Source organism: Chiloscyllium punctatum, chromosome 1 (genome assembly GCF_047496795.1).
Source record: "Chiloscyllium punctatum isolate Juve2018m chromosome 1, sChiPun1.3, whole genome shotgun sequence".
Classification (NCBI taxonomy): domain Eukaryota; kingdom Metazoa; phylum Chordata; class Chondrichthyes; order Orectolobiformes; family Hemiscylliidae; genus Chiloscyllium; species Chiloscyllium punctatum.
Window position 1 is genome coordinate 29132593 of NC_092739.1, and position 14250 is coordinate 29146842.

At 41.5% G+C, this 14250-nt stretch overlaps 1 protein-coding gene across 5 annotated transcripts in view; it reads left to right on the top strand.

The window, feature by feature from the left end:
* Positions 1–14250, top strand: part of alpk1 (alpha-kinase 1) — a 142582-nt gene that overhangs the window by 121947 nt on the left and 6385 nt on the right. For all 5 annotated transcript variants that reach the window (XM_072583629.1, XM_072583621.1, XM_072583611.1 and 2 more), the window contains 2 exons: positions 657–2832; positions 11351–11504. In XM_072583629.1, coding sequence (XP_072439730.1) covers positions 657–2832; positions 11351–11504 — 2330 coding nt within the window. The remainder of the gene's footprint in view (positions 1–656; positions 2833–11350; positions 11505–14250) is intronic.

Sequence of the window (14250 nt, forward strand, 5' to 3'; positions counted from 1 at the left end):
TTTAATGATGATGTTTTTGTAAACCAGGGATAAAATTTGTTGAAGTTCACTTTAATTGGCTTGGAAGGTTTTTGATTGATTGAGTGCTAACAGCCTGTGTCTAAATGTGATGTTAGATATCAACGACATTCAGGGTCTTAAAAAGTGTGTGTTGGTGTCACTCATTTAGTTTTCTGTTTTTTAGTGACATTTTTGATAACAAATTACAAATAATAAGATGAGAAAAAAAAAGCACCTGGTCAGTACTCAAATCCAGGAAGCTTTGGCAAAAGAAATGAACTGATCTATTTCTAACTTTGGCCACATCATTGGCTCAGGCAATGCTGTACTTGTCTGAGTAAGACTGAGGTTTTTTTGTGTGTGCAATAACAGCCAGAATAAGCTAATTGGAGCAGAAATGAGGGGTTCCTGACTCAGAAGCATTTGGAAAGCTTTGAATAAATATTTCTGCAGGTGGAAAACAGGTTTATAACACTATTTTTCACCATTCTGCCCACAGACGCCCGCACCACTTCTGATAGGGTCAGATCACGGTCAGATGATCAGATCCCACCATACATAAGCCAGTGATATTGGAATAAGTGCATCAATTATTGCCAAAGCAATTTGAAATAGAAATAGTTTTAACTGTCACTCTTTTATTTCCTCTCTCCCAGAATATTTATGGAACCTGTCTCTTCTCCTATAGTTTTAAAAAGGAATTGACAGAGGACGAAAGACAGTTCTACCTTTCTCAAGCAAAGGAGGCTTTTGAAATTGGTCTCCTCACCAGTAGAGGTGGTGAAGTGATAACAAGTAAGCAGGAACTGCATGGGTTTGTTAAAGCAGCTTTCTCTCTTACAACAGTGTGCAGGTGGCTCACAGATCAGAGTGAAAATCTTACAGAGGCAAGGCAATTATGTAAAGAAGCAATGAAAAAATTATACCTGTACTGCACTCAAACCCAGGAAGCTTTGGCACAGGAAATCATGGAACTGATAGGCCAAGTCAAAGTTCATCTGCAAATAAAGGATCTCTGCAATTCGGATGTTAAGTCTTATGTCCCTAACCACTACAAGCATTATTGGAATAAGCCTATAGTGAAGGGAAAGATGACCTTTGAGAAAGTCCTTGAAAGACATACACAGTATCACGCAACTATATGCAAAGTATTTGAAAGAACTTGCAGACGACAACAAAATAACAAAGAGTCATCAGCACATAGCTGTATAACTGCTTTCAAGACAGAAACAAAAGAATTTGATACACCTGATGCCAAAATAAGCACACTTCACTCTGCTAACCATGATCTTCTTCAGAACCCTCTCCGCAAACAGGTAATAACAAGGAAAGACAACACAACAGTACAATGCCAGAGCACTGAGAAGGAACATGTTGATTGTCTGAAAAACAATGGCACTCCTAATAATTGTTTTATTGGTGAAGCATCGTATGTTTTGATAGATGCTGAGACAGAATTGGATGATATAACATCAGAGGGAAAGGGTAACACAAACAAAGGGTGCACAGAATGTTTGAATGACAGCCATGGTTCCAGCCCTTCCTTGAACTCTTGCTTCAAAGCTTCTGAATCAGGATCTTCTAATAGTTGGAAAGAAGTGACCAGCAGCAAAGGCTGTGGGCTACCTCAGGTTGGAAGGAAACCATTTCTGTTCAGTGTGGACACAGAGTGCTCAACAATATTAACTGATGAAATTGATAACAAAGACAGTAAATTGAATAATAGTGCTTTGCAGTCCATCATTCCACCAGTGCAACACCTGTCTCTACAATTTGCACCAGACAACAATCCTTCATTCACTTCAAACATTAATGATACTCCAAGCAATGGGAGGCAGAAAAATCCTTCATCTTCATCCTTAGGAGACCATAAGTCATGCGATGTTAATCCAGATGAAGAGACTGCTGATGACATTGAAGAAGATAACAAGACAGGTAGTTGCAGTAAGACCACAAGATCTGATCAAAGCCCCTCCTCTCTCTCTCATCCAAATTATAGAACCATATATCAGACTTCTAGACCTGATGATGTAGATTCAAAAGGCAATGGAAAAATTACCTCCTCAATTTTAGAAAAGAGTGGCTCATTTGAGATTGTTGACTCTGATGCAGAAACTGCAGATGACCTGGACAATGACAAAGTGCTTCCAATCCCAGATAAATATGACGATGCAAAATCCTCTTGTCTTCAGCCAGCTTCAAATACAATTAACCCTGCCTCAGTTGGCAGTATTAATTTGGGCAACTTTACAAAGAAAAGCCTGTCTTCTTCACAGGAAAGTGGGTCCTTCATAATGGTGGAAATTGACCCAACCGCAGAAACTGTTGATGGTTCAGAAGACAACAATAGTCCTCCAAGTGCTGGAGGAGTCCCTGAGGTTGAACCCACACACCTGGATGAAAGCGAGAAACAAGAAGCATGTATTCACGATGCAAAGCAAGTGAATAATGGTTCTACTCAATGTTCACTACCCAAGAAGGAATGTGACAAAGAGTCTGAGAAAGTATCACTCAAAGAAGGCGAAAGTGAAGATGACAGACTGAGTAACCAGTTTCTAAAAAGCAGCCTCAACTCCAGCACCTCTTTTAAATCATGGTACAAATCACCTTTCTTTTCAAGCAATTGCTCAGACTTTGGCTATCTGAGTCCATCAGTGAGTTCAAGCAGCAGTTCCTTTGTGTTTCTTTCAAGAAAGAAACAAACCTTTGAGAAGCGTGTTATAACTGATGAGGATTATAAAATGCTGTTTGCTGGTGTTACCCATGAGTGGCTTACAGAGAGAATTACAGGCACTGGAGTATTTTATCCTCAGAAACTAAAAGACACTTGCAGTAAGTTTTATTTTATTCATTCTAGATATATTTTAATAGCATCATTAGATAAATTAGAGTAGTTTTTCATATAATTAATTCTACATATATCCTAAGGGTATTAAAAACATTTCAGTACCTGGTACAAAGGAGGGAGGGCAGGTCTGAAGACCTCCTCATGGGTCTGCTCCTGGGCCTGGCCGAACTGGCCATAAACAGGAACAGGCAGCGGGCCATGGAGGGGGTCATTAGGGCCGACTGCCTGCCCCTCTTCCGCGGTTACGATAAGGCCCAGGTGTCCTTGGAGAAGGAGCACGCGGTCTCCAGCAACACCCTGGAGTTGTTCAGGGAGAGGTGGGCTCCGCAGGGAGTGGAGTGCATTATTTCCCCCTCCAACTCTATTTTGATTTAGTCCCTACCCTCCCCTTCACTGTTTGATCACACAGCATTGCCCTTTTGTGAAGGGCACTTCTTGTCACTGGCCACTCGGGTGTTTTTCCTTTCTTCCTGGTGGTGGAAGTTGAATAAAGATTCGTGCACCTTGTGTCTCTCACTGTGTCTCACAGCTGCACACACACAACATGAGGGAGAAAAAAAAACATTTCAGTAATAGTACAGAAGACTTGTGTTCCAGAAGTAATTATGTGTGATCCTGTGCTAAACTGTTGCATTACAAATGGTATCTAACTAGCATTAAAACACTGCTCATAAAACTAGCACTAAAACACTGGTCCAAACATAGCTTTATGTTGATGTTGATGTTGTCGTTGTCGTCGGAATGTGTATTGCAGACGTTTCGTCCCCTGTCGAGGTGACATCCTCAGTGCTTGGGAGCCTTCTGTGAAGCGCGGCTATGTTGTTTCCCAAGCACTGAGGATGTCACCTAGACAGGGAACCAAATGTCTGCAACACAAATTCCCAGCTCGGCGAACAGAACCACAACAACGAGCACCCGAGCTGCAAATCTTCTCACAAACCTTGATAAAGCTACAATATTGAATATGGCACTAAGTGGCCTAGCCGAATTGGGCAAAATTCTTCACTGAATTTGTATCAAACATAAAGGAAGATGGTTGTCACTGTTGGAATCCAATAATCTTAGCTCCAGGGTATAAGTGCAGGATTTTCTTACGGTGTTGTCTTTGGCAATGCCACCTTTGACTGCTTCATCAATGACCTTGCCATGACATAATGTCAGAAGCGGAGAGGTTCCCTGAATGATTGTACCATTCACAACTCCTTTGTAGAAATGTGTTTATTTGTAACAAGTTGTGGGCAAAATTCAGGATTGGATTAGTGGTGCTGGAAGAGCACAGCAGTTCAGGCAGCATCCAACGAGCACCGAAATCGACGTTTCGGGCAAAAGCCCTTCATCAGGAATAAGCTCGTTGGATGCTGCCTGAACTGCTGTACTCTTCCAGCACCACTAATCCAGTATTTGGTTTTCAGCATCTGCAGTCATTGTTTTTACCAAAATTCAGGATTGGTCAGGCAGTGACCTTATTCAACAACAGTGAATCTAAGCATCTCTCTTTGACATTAAGTGGCAGGATAATCATTGAATCCTCAAGTGCCAGTAACCTGGAGGTTACAATCTTCTAGAAACTTAACTGGACCTGGAATATAGACACTGTGTCTGCAAGAGCAGGCCAGAGGATGGAACTTTCCCAAAGTCTGTAAACTGTCTGCTAGACGCAAGTCAGGTGTGATGGAAAACTCTCCACCTGCCAGGATGCTGCAGCAACATTCAAGGAGTTCAGTGCCAACCAGAACAAAGCAGCCCACTTGACTGGCAACCCATCCATCACCTTCAATATTCATTCCCTCCACACCTGTTCACAGTGGCAGCAGCATGTTCCCACAAATAAAAATAATGGGATAGCTAAAGTTAGAGCTCCTTAACTGTTAAGGACCATACAGAGCAAGAAACTCGATGGGTCTAATTGAAACAAACAGAATAGATTCGATTACTTACTGTGTGGAAACAGGTCCTTTGGCCCAACAAGTCCACACCGACCCGCCGAAGCGCAACCCACCCAGACCCATTCCCCTACATTTACTCCTGCACCTAACACTACGGGCAATTCAGCATAGCCAATTCACCTAACCTGCACATTTTTGGACTCTGGGAGGAAACCAGAGCACCCAGAGGAAACCCACGCAGACACGGGGAGAATGTGCAAACTCCACACAGTCGCCTGATGTGGGAATTGAACCTGGGTCTCTGGCACTGTGGGGCAGTAGTGCTAACCACTGTGCCACCATACTGCCCACCATGCTGAATACTGAATGGCTTGGACAGAGTGAATGTAGGGAAGATGTTTCCATTGGTAGGAGAGACTAGGACAGAAGGGCACAGCCTTAGAGCAAAGGGAAGACCTTTCAGAACGATGTAAGGAGAAGCATCTTCAGCCAGAGATTGGTGAATCTGTGGAATTCATTACCACAGAAGACTGTGGAGGCCAGGTCACTGAGTATATTTCAGACTCAGACGGACGGACCAAGAGTTAGGGGGAGAAGGCGGGAGAATGAGGACGAGAAAAGTATCAGCCATGATTGCATGGTGGAGCAGACTTGATGGGCTCAATGACCTAACTTCTCTCCTATGTATTATGGTCCTAAGGGATAGTAAAGGAAGCCTTATGTTAGACACTGAGAATTCAACAGTGCAGGAATTCAAGAGGAACACAAAGTGCAGGCGTGAAGTCAAAAAGGAAATTAGTAACGTAAAGAAATGACATGAAAGAATATTGTCTCGCAAAGTCAAGGAGCGACCAAGCATATTTTATCATTCTATTAAGAGGAAGATGATAACTATGAAAAGAGGACAGTCCATGAATCACAATTGCCCCTGTGGTAGGAAGCAAAGGGGTATTGGTTGCTGGGTGTTTTTGTGACAAGGCGTTTCCAGTAGTGTTTCACAAGGCTCAGAATGAGTTTTTCCTGTTCCATTTGTATTCAGATCTTTAATGTTATATATGTAACAGGGCGGCACGGTGGCACAGTGGTTAGCACTGCTGCCTCACAGCGCCAGAGACCCGGGTTCAATTCCCGCCTCAGGCGACTCTCTGTGTGGAGTTTGCACATTCTCCCCGTGTCTGCGTGGGTTTCCTCCGGGTGCTCCGGTTTCCTCCCACAGTCCAAAGATGTGCAGGTCAGGTGAATTGGCTATGCTAAATTGCCCGTAGTGTTAGGTTAGGGGTATGGGTGGGTTGCGCTTCGGCGGGGCGGTGTGGACTTGTTGGGCCGAAGGGCCTGTTTCCACACTGTAAGTAATCTAATCTAATCTAATGTAAGGGGCATGATCAAAAGATTTGTAGACAACACAATAATTGGTCACATGGTTGATACTGAGGAGGATATCTGTAGACTGAAGGAAGATATCAGTGGGCAGAAAATGGGCAAATGGAATTCAGTCCAACGAAGTATGAGGTGGTTCATTTGGGCAAATCAAATAAAGCAAATAAATACTCAGTAACTGGAGGACAATGAGGCATGTAGTTTGTGTTACCATCACAATATGTCCACAGCAGATGCCATCTCCCTGGCCCTACACTCATCCCTAAAGCATCTGGATAACAAGGACACCCATGCCAGACTTTTACTTGTTGACACAGAAACAGAAATGGCTGGAAAAGCTCAATAGGTGTGACAGCGTCTGTGGGGAGAAATCGGATTTAACTTTTCTGGTCCAGTGACCCTTCCTCTGTTCTTCTATAGATGCTGCCAGACCTGCTGAGCTTTACCAGCAATTTCTGTTTTTATTTCTGATTTCCAGCATCTGCAGTTCTTTCAGTTCCTATTTATTGATATCAGCTTCCCCCTTCAACACCATAATTCCAATAAAAGTCATCTCTAAACTCCAAGACAAACTGCTGACCCCTTCTGCAACCGAATCCTTGACTTAATGACCCACAGACCTCAATCAGTGAGGATAACACTTCCTCCACGTTAATCCTCAATACTAGTGCTCTGCAAGGCTGCATACACAGCCCTATACTATACTCCTTATACACTCACAACCGTGTGGCCAAATTCTGCTGTAACTCCATTTACAAATTTGCTGATGACACCACTGTAGAGGGTCAGATTTCAAACACAGTATAGGAAAGAGACAGTTCAGTGCCATGGTGTAAAGACAACAATCTGTCTCTCTCACGGTCAACAAAATAAAGGAGCTGGGCATCGACTTCAGAAAACGGAGTGGAGGACATACCCCTGTCTCTGTCAATGGTGCTGAGATGTAGATGGTCAAGAGCCTCAAGTTCCTAGGAGTAAACCTCACCAACAATCTATTCTGGTCTATCCTCATTGATGCTGCAGATAAGAAAGCACACCAAAAACCTCTACTTCCTCAGAAGGCTAAGGAAATTCAGCATGTCCACAATGACTTTTATCAATTTTTATAGATACACCATAGAAAGCATCCAATCCAGATGCATCACAGTTTGATATGGCAACTGGTCTGCCCAAGAAGGCAACAAAATTAGAGTTGTGAACACAGTCCAGTCCATTGCAAAAACAATTCCTTCCATTGACACTTCCCACTGCCTCAGGAAAGCAGTCAACATAGTCAAAGACCCTTCCCACCTCAGTTATACTTTCTTCCACCCTCTTCCATCGGACAGAAGATACAAAAGTTTGAAAACACGTACCAGCTGCTTCTCTGCTGTTCGCAGACTTATGAATGGACCATTCATGTACTAGATTGATCTTTCTCTGCATCTTCTTTGTAGCTGTAACACTATATTCTCATTCTGTCCTTTTACCCTGATGTACTTAGAAAAGTTATGATTTATCTGGCTTGCACGCAAAACCATACTTTCACTTTATCTCATTTCATGTGGCAATAATAAATCAAATCAAATCAAATCAAGTGAGGGACTATGGAGGTGCATGTTCTCAGATTCCCTGAAGTTAACAGGACCCGATTCACTGAAGTTAATAGGATAGGTTGATAAAGTGGTTAAAAAATGTAGAAATCCTTTCCTTTAATAGCCAAGACATAGAATATAAGAGTAGGGAGATAATACTGGCTTCCCTAGCATTAAAACACTATTTAAGCCATAGCCTGAGTACACCATGGAGTTCTGTTACCTCATTATAGAAAACATGAATTGCACGAGAGATTTCTGTGAATGTTGTCAAGACAGGAGAAATGCAGCTCTGAAGAATGACTGGATATGGTAACGTTGTTCTCTTTAGAACATAGGAGACTGAGAAGGGATTTGATGAAGTTCTGAGGGGCCTGGATAAAGTGGATGGAAAAGACCTATTTTCTTTAGATGAAGGATCAGTGACAAAGAACCAACAATTCTGTTTTTTTGAAGGATGAGACGGGAATCGACAAAACCCTTTTTCATTAAGAGGATGGTAACTATCTAGAACTGACTAACAGAAAGAGGAGCGGAAGCAGAAACTCTTAACTCATTTAAAAGGTGCCCAGAAATGCACCTGATGTCCATAATCTTCAGGGATCTGATAACTTCCAGGGACACGGATAACCTCCATGGATGCGGGTAGTCTACAAGGATCTGATAACCTCCGTGGATATGGATAATCTCCAGGGATGCTGGAAAATAGAATTAGGCTGGTCAGCCCATATTGTTTGGTTTTTGGAGCTGATATGAAGAGCTGTATAAACTCCTCTGGTGCTATAAATTTCTCCATATTTTCAAAAAATCCAAAATATCTGAAGTGGGGAAAACTATAGGGATGTGGAGAGAAGCTGGCAGAATTGGCAATGTTTGATTTGCTCCTTAGGGAGAACAACATGGACACGATGGGTCAAATGGCCTTCTGTGTTCTAACAATTGTCTGATTGTATGTACAAAATGTGCTGCAGCAACTTGCCGAGTCTGCTTCAACAGCACTTTTCAAATACACAGCCTCTACCACCTTAAAGGACAACAGGCATGTGAAAGTGAGAAACCCTCAAAGTCTCCCATTTATTTTTTATTTGGTGCCATTCTCCTACTTTCTTCACAAATCCCTGTAAACATTTCCTTTTGTGATTAGTCTCATTCCATTTTCAATGCTTCAATTTAAGCTAGTTCATTCTAGCTCTTAACCTCTTACTCTGTGTTTAAAACAAAATCTTGTGTCAATTTTACTACTTTTACTTTAAATTTGTGCCCTCTTATTCTCCAGCCTTCAACAGTGGGAGCAATTTTTCTCTATCTATTCTGCCCATTCAGCTTTCTCTTCTAAATTCTCCAATTCCTAAATTTCCTGAAACCATCCCCGTGAACCTTTCCTGCACTGTTTCTAGTGCCTTTCTAAAAGTGCAGTTCCAGAACTGGACACAATAATCCAGCTAAATCTGAACCAGTATTATATGCAAGTTCAATATAACATCCTTGCTTCTGTGTTGTATGTCTGTATCACTAAAGCCTAGGATTAGATTACTTACAGTGTGGAAACAGGCCCTTCGGGCCAACAAGTCCACACCGACCCTCCGAAGAGCAACCAACCCAGACCCATTCCCTACCTTTACCCCTTCACCTAACACAATGGGCAATTTAGCATGGCCAATTCACCTAACCTGCACATTTTTGGACTTTGGGAGGAAACTCACACAGACACAGGGAAAATGTGCAAACTCCACACAGACAGTTGCCTGAGGCAGGATTGAACCTGGGTCTCTGGCGCTGTGACACAGCAGTGCTAACCACTGTGCCACCATGCTGCCCAATGGGATACTATATGTTTTATTAACTATTCACCTTCCTTCCTTGCACCTTCAATGATTTATATACAAATACACCCAAGTTCCTCTTCTCCTGCCTTTAGAGTTAGTGTCTTTGTTTTATGATGTCACATTGTGTTTTCCCTACCAAAATGAATCACTCCAGCAGGCATCTGTCCATCCAGTCTGCCAACTTCTTTTGGTCGTTTTGAAGTTCAACACCATCTTCCTTCATATTTCACATTGATTCCAAGTTCCTTGAAATTATGCCCAGTACATCTAAATCGTTGATTTATTATAAAAAACATGAAAATGGAATGAGACTGTAATCACAAAAGGAAACATTTGCAGGGATTTATGAAGAAAGTAGGAGAATTCCAACACTGATCACTAGGGAACCTCACTACTCGCCTTCATCCAGCTCCAAAAAGTTCCAAGAACCATTACTTTCTGTTTCTCGTTATTCAGCCAATTATGTATTCATTTTTTACTGTCCTGACAGACTCACAGAATTGTTACAGCACAGAAGGAGGCTATTCAGCCCATTGTGCCTGCACAGGCTCTCTGAATGAGCAATTCATGTCGAAATGGTGGCACTATTTTGCGCATGCATTATTGGCTGAACATCCCATCCTAAAGAGCACCACCTCAAATAGTGCAGCACTTCTTCAGTATGACATTAAGTGACAGACTGGTTTACTTAAGTTTTTGGAATATGTTTTAAACCAGTAAAGCTCTGTTTCAGCAAAGAACAGTATTAGCCAATTGGAACCAGGTCACAGTCCCTTCATTGTCACCTGAAGCTCCCTTCCATACAGTAGTGGGGGTGTACTTAAATCAGATGAGTTGCAGTGATTCAAAATGTGGTTCACAACCAGTAGCCAAGGGCAATTAAACAAGGACAACAAATCATCAGCAATTATCACTTTTATAAAGTAATGTTTAAAATTGTATGATTTCTGACTATGAAGCAAGAGCATTTGAAGTTATTTTGAGAAACAACAAAGAACATTACAGCGCAGTGCAGGCCCTTCGGCCCTCGATGTTGCGCCGCCCTGTCATACTAATCTGAAGCCCATCCCACCTACACTATTCCACGTACGACCATGACGACTTAAATGCACTTAAACTTGGCAAATCTACTACCGTTGCAGGCAAAGTATTCCATACCCTTACCCTTAAGACTAGAGCATCATAATTCAATGTGCTATGCTGCAGTTTACGTTCTTTGATTGTTAAGCAAAGCTTTGATTGTAAATGTTGATTTCATAACTTTTGGCGTTTTCTTCTTCTCCATGGAGCAAATTTCAAATTTTCATCCATCTTATTTCCACATGTGCCATTTTATCAACAAAATTCAAACATTCTACATGTTTCTCATGATACAGTACGAAAGGTCAAAGAAGGGCAGGCTCCAAATTAAAGCCACACAAACCTGACATGTCACATGGAAATTCACAAAGTCCATGATGTATTTTGGGCGTACACTGTACAGATGAAGAAAATTTCAGTGGGTATCAGTTATGCCAATTCTCTCTACTGTGTTCAAAGTGAAGAACACAAATTACATTCAAAATATATAAAGTTACCAAGTGGCTAATATGTGAGAAACTAATTAAGATCAGCAGAGATAATGTTTTGGAGAAACTAAAAGAATTGAAATCTAATAAATCACCAGAAGTCTGGAAAAGGCACCTTTCTTGGGTACTTTAGGCCTGGGTGATTTGAAAGCACAACTACCCCATTGTTACAATGGCAAACTGGGATTGCTGATTTTCAAACCCACATTAATTTTCTTCAGTGATCCATTCTGTGGGAATGAAAAATGAGGTTTCAATGTTTTGTTTTCAGCTGCACTGCTATTCAAATATAGCAAGAAAACCAACACCTGGACAGCCCAAGAAACTCTAGTATATATTGGAAAACCATTAATAGTGGATAAAGTAGGTGCCCAGAGAATTGCTTTGGAGATGCGCTTTTTACACCAAGAAGAAATATTGGGCAGGTATTTCAATTTCCAATTGGTCTCATGATCAAAGTGTCAACTGTTTTCTTCAGCTGCCTGTTTCTCTTTCTATTATTCCTTCCTAAACTATTGGTGGTGTTAAAGGCTGTCATTCCTGCCCCAATATACTTGTCCTTGTGAAGATGGCAGTGAGTCTTCATCTAAGTCCATGATTTGCAAAAACTCTCACCATTTTGTTAAGTAGGATGTTCTGGGATTTTGGTGGCCACAGTGCGATATCGATTAAAAATCCATTGTGAAGGCCTTTCCTCAGGTAATTACTTTTTCATTTATCATTTGCAATAACTGCAGCTCCCTTGAAAGCTTTATTGGTGAGATTCACATACTAATAGTCCTTGGTTAATTTTGTTCGCTGAGTTCAATGAATGGACCAGCAGAAGTTACAGATTACTATCTGTAGTTGCAGTTACTGCAGTAAGTGGATTCCAAATGAGGTTAGAAAGCTGAACTGTGCTGCTCCTGTGGAAAATTGTCTTAGCTCTTAGCGTTTTGATCTTGGTAGAGACCAGTCACTGTTTTGCACAAAAGTAGATAAAACTTTTTAAAAATCCAGTTCTTTACTGAAAGAATGAAGCCAAAAGATTCTACACTTAAAAAGGAAAAGAAATTCACTGTTTAGGTGTCAACACTACATATCATGTTGAGTTATTTGAAGAAGTAACAAAGAGGATTGATGAGGGCAGAGCAGTGGATGTGATCAATGTGAACTTCAGTAAGGATTTCGACAAGGTTCCTCATGTTAATCTGGTTAGCAAGGTTAAATCGCATGGAATACAGAGAGAACTAGCTATTTCGATTCAGAATTGGCTCAAAGGTGGTGGTGGAGGATTGCTTTTCAGACTGGAGGCCTGTGACCAGTGGTGTGCCACAAGGTTTGATGCTGGGTCCACTACTTTTCATCATTTGTATAAAGGATTTGGATGTGAACCTAGAAGGTATAGTTAGTAAGTTTGCAGATGACACTAAAATTGGACGTGTAGTGGAAAGTGAAGGAGGTTACCTCCGAGTACCGCGGGATCTTGATCAGATGGGCCAATGGGCCAAGGAGTGGCAGATGGAGTTTAATTTAGATAAATGTGAGGTGCTACATTTTGGAAAGGCAAACCTATACACTTAATGGTAAGGTCCTGGGGAGTGTTTCTGAATAGAGACTTTGGAGCTCAGGTTCACAGTTCCTTGAAAGTGGAAGGTTCCACTAAGGAATATAGGATATTGAAAGAGGTGTTTGGTACGCTTGCCTTTATTGGTCAGTGCATTGTGTATAAGAGTTGAGAGGACATGTTGTGGCTGTACAGGATATTGGTTAGGCCACGTTTGGAGTACTGTGTACCATTCAGGTCTTTCTACTTTCGGAAGGATGTTGTGAAACTTGAAAGAATTCAGAAAAGATTTTCAAGGATGTTGTCAGGGTTGAAGGGTTTGAGCTACAGGGAGAGGCTGAATAAGCTGAGGCTATTTTACTTGGAGGCTGAGCAGGAAATAGAGGTTTGTAAAATCATGAGGGGCATGAGGGTCTTTTCCCCAAGGTGGGGAATCCAAAACTAGAGGGCATAGATTTAAGGTGAAAGGGGAAAGATTTAAAAGGGTTCTCAGGAACAACTTTTTCATGCAGAGGGTGGTGTGTGTATGTAATGAGCTGGCAGAGGAAGTGATGGAGACTGGTACAATTACAACATTTAAAATATATCTTGGTGGATGTACGAATAGGAAGTATTTAGAGGGATTAGGGCCAAGTGCTGGCAAATGGGACTAGATTTATTAGGATACCTGTTTGGCATGGATGAGTTGGACAGTAGGGTCTGTTTCTGTGCTGTACATCTCTATGACTTTATATACCTTATCATTCAGAATTAATGAGTCAACATGAATTAACAGGCAAATTGAGGTTGAGAGTAAGCTATGAATTGCATCTTGAAAGGCAGACATAACTAAAAAGATCTTAGGAGTTAACTTAGCAATCCATTTAATGTTACAGATCATGGTGAGCTATAAGTCCTTTAAACTATGTCTTCCTTGTGAAGAATTTCAACTCAACACCTCTCCTTCAAATATTTAGCTTTTAGTTCTCATCCAAGGATAGCTTCAACTTTGGCTGGAGGCCATCTTCTGGCTACAGTAAGTCGTTAGACACTCAGGTCGAACTCAGAATGCCCTCGCAATGCCCTCATTGAGCAATCACTTCTAGCTGCTTCTCACAGGATTGGCCAGGCAGTTATCTAATATCTCTAGAGATACTCCTCAGCTACATTTAGCAGACTGCCATTCCTCATTGGCTTCCTGTCACACCCCAATTCCCCAAATCAGCTGAGTCAACCACTGTTATTTACTCAAATCTCCTCATGGGAGTTAGCCTTTGTACTGCACACCAGGGTTGTGTTTTCATTCTATGAACCAGGTCACATGGTTGTATTTTCACACTGCACAGGCACGATGTCAACTTATGTCCCTTCATATCCTTCAACCAGGATTCAGCCTCATCTTTAGTTCAATTTCATTCCAAGACTGCAAAACACACCAATTCAATTTCAAAAATAGAGATTCAGTATCTAATTTAAGTATGCCTACTTTGTGCCTTCCTGAAAGGAGAGAGGAATCTTTTATATTCACCTTCCATACAGAACAGATGAAATGCAGGAAGTCAAAAAGATTCCCCTAAAATCTGGTGGTAGGACAGTGCTCAGATGTTTGTTTCCCAATCAAAATTTGGACTGAGTAATTTTGTAAT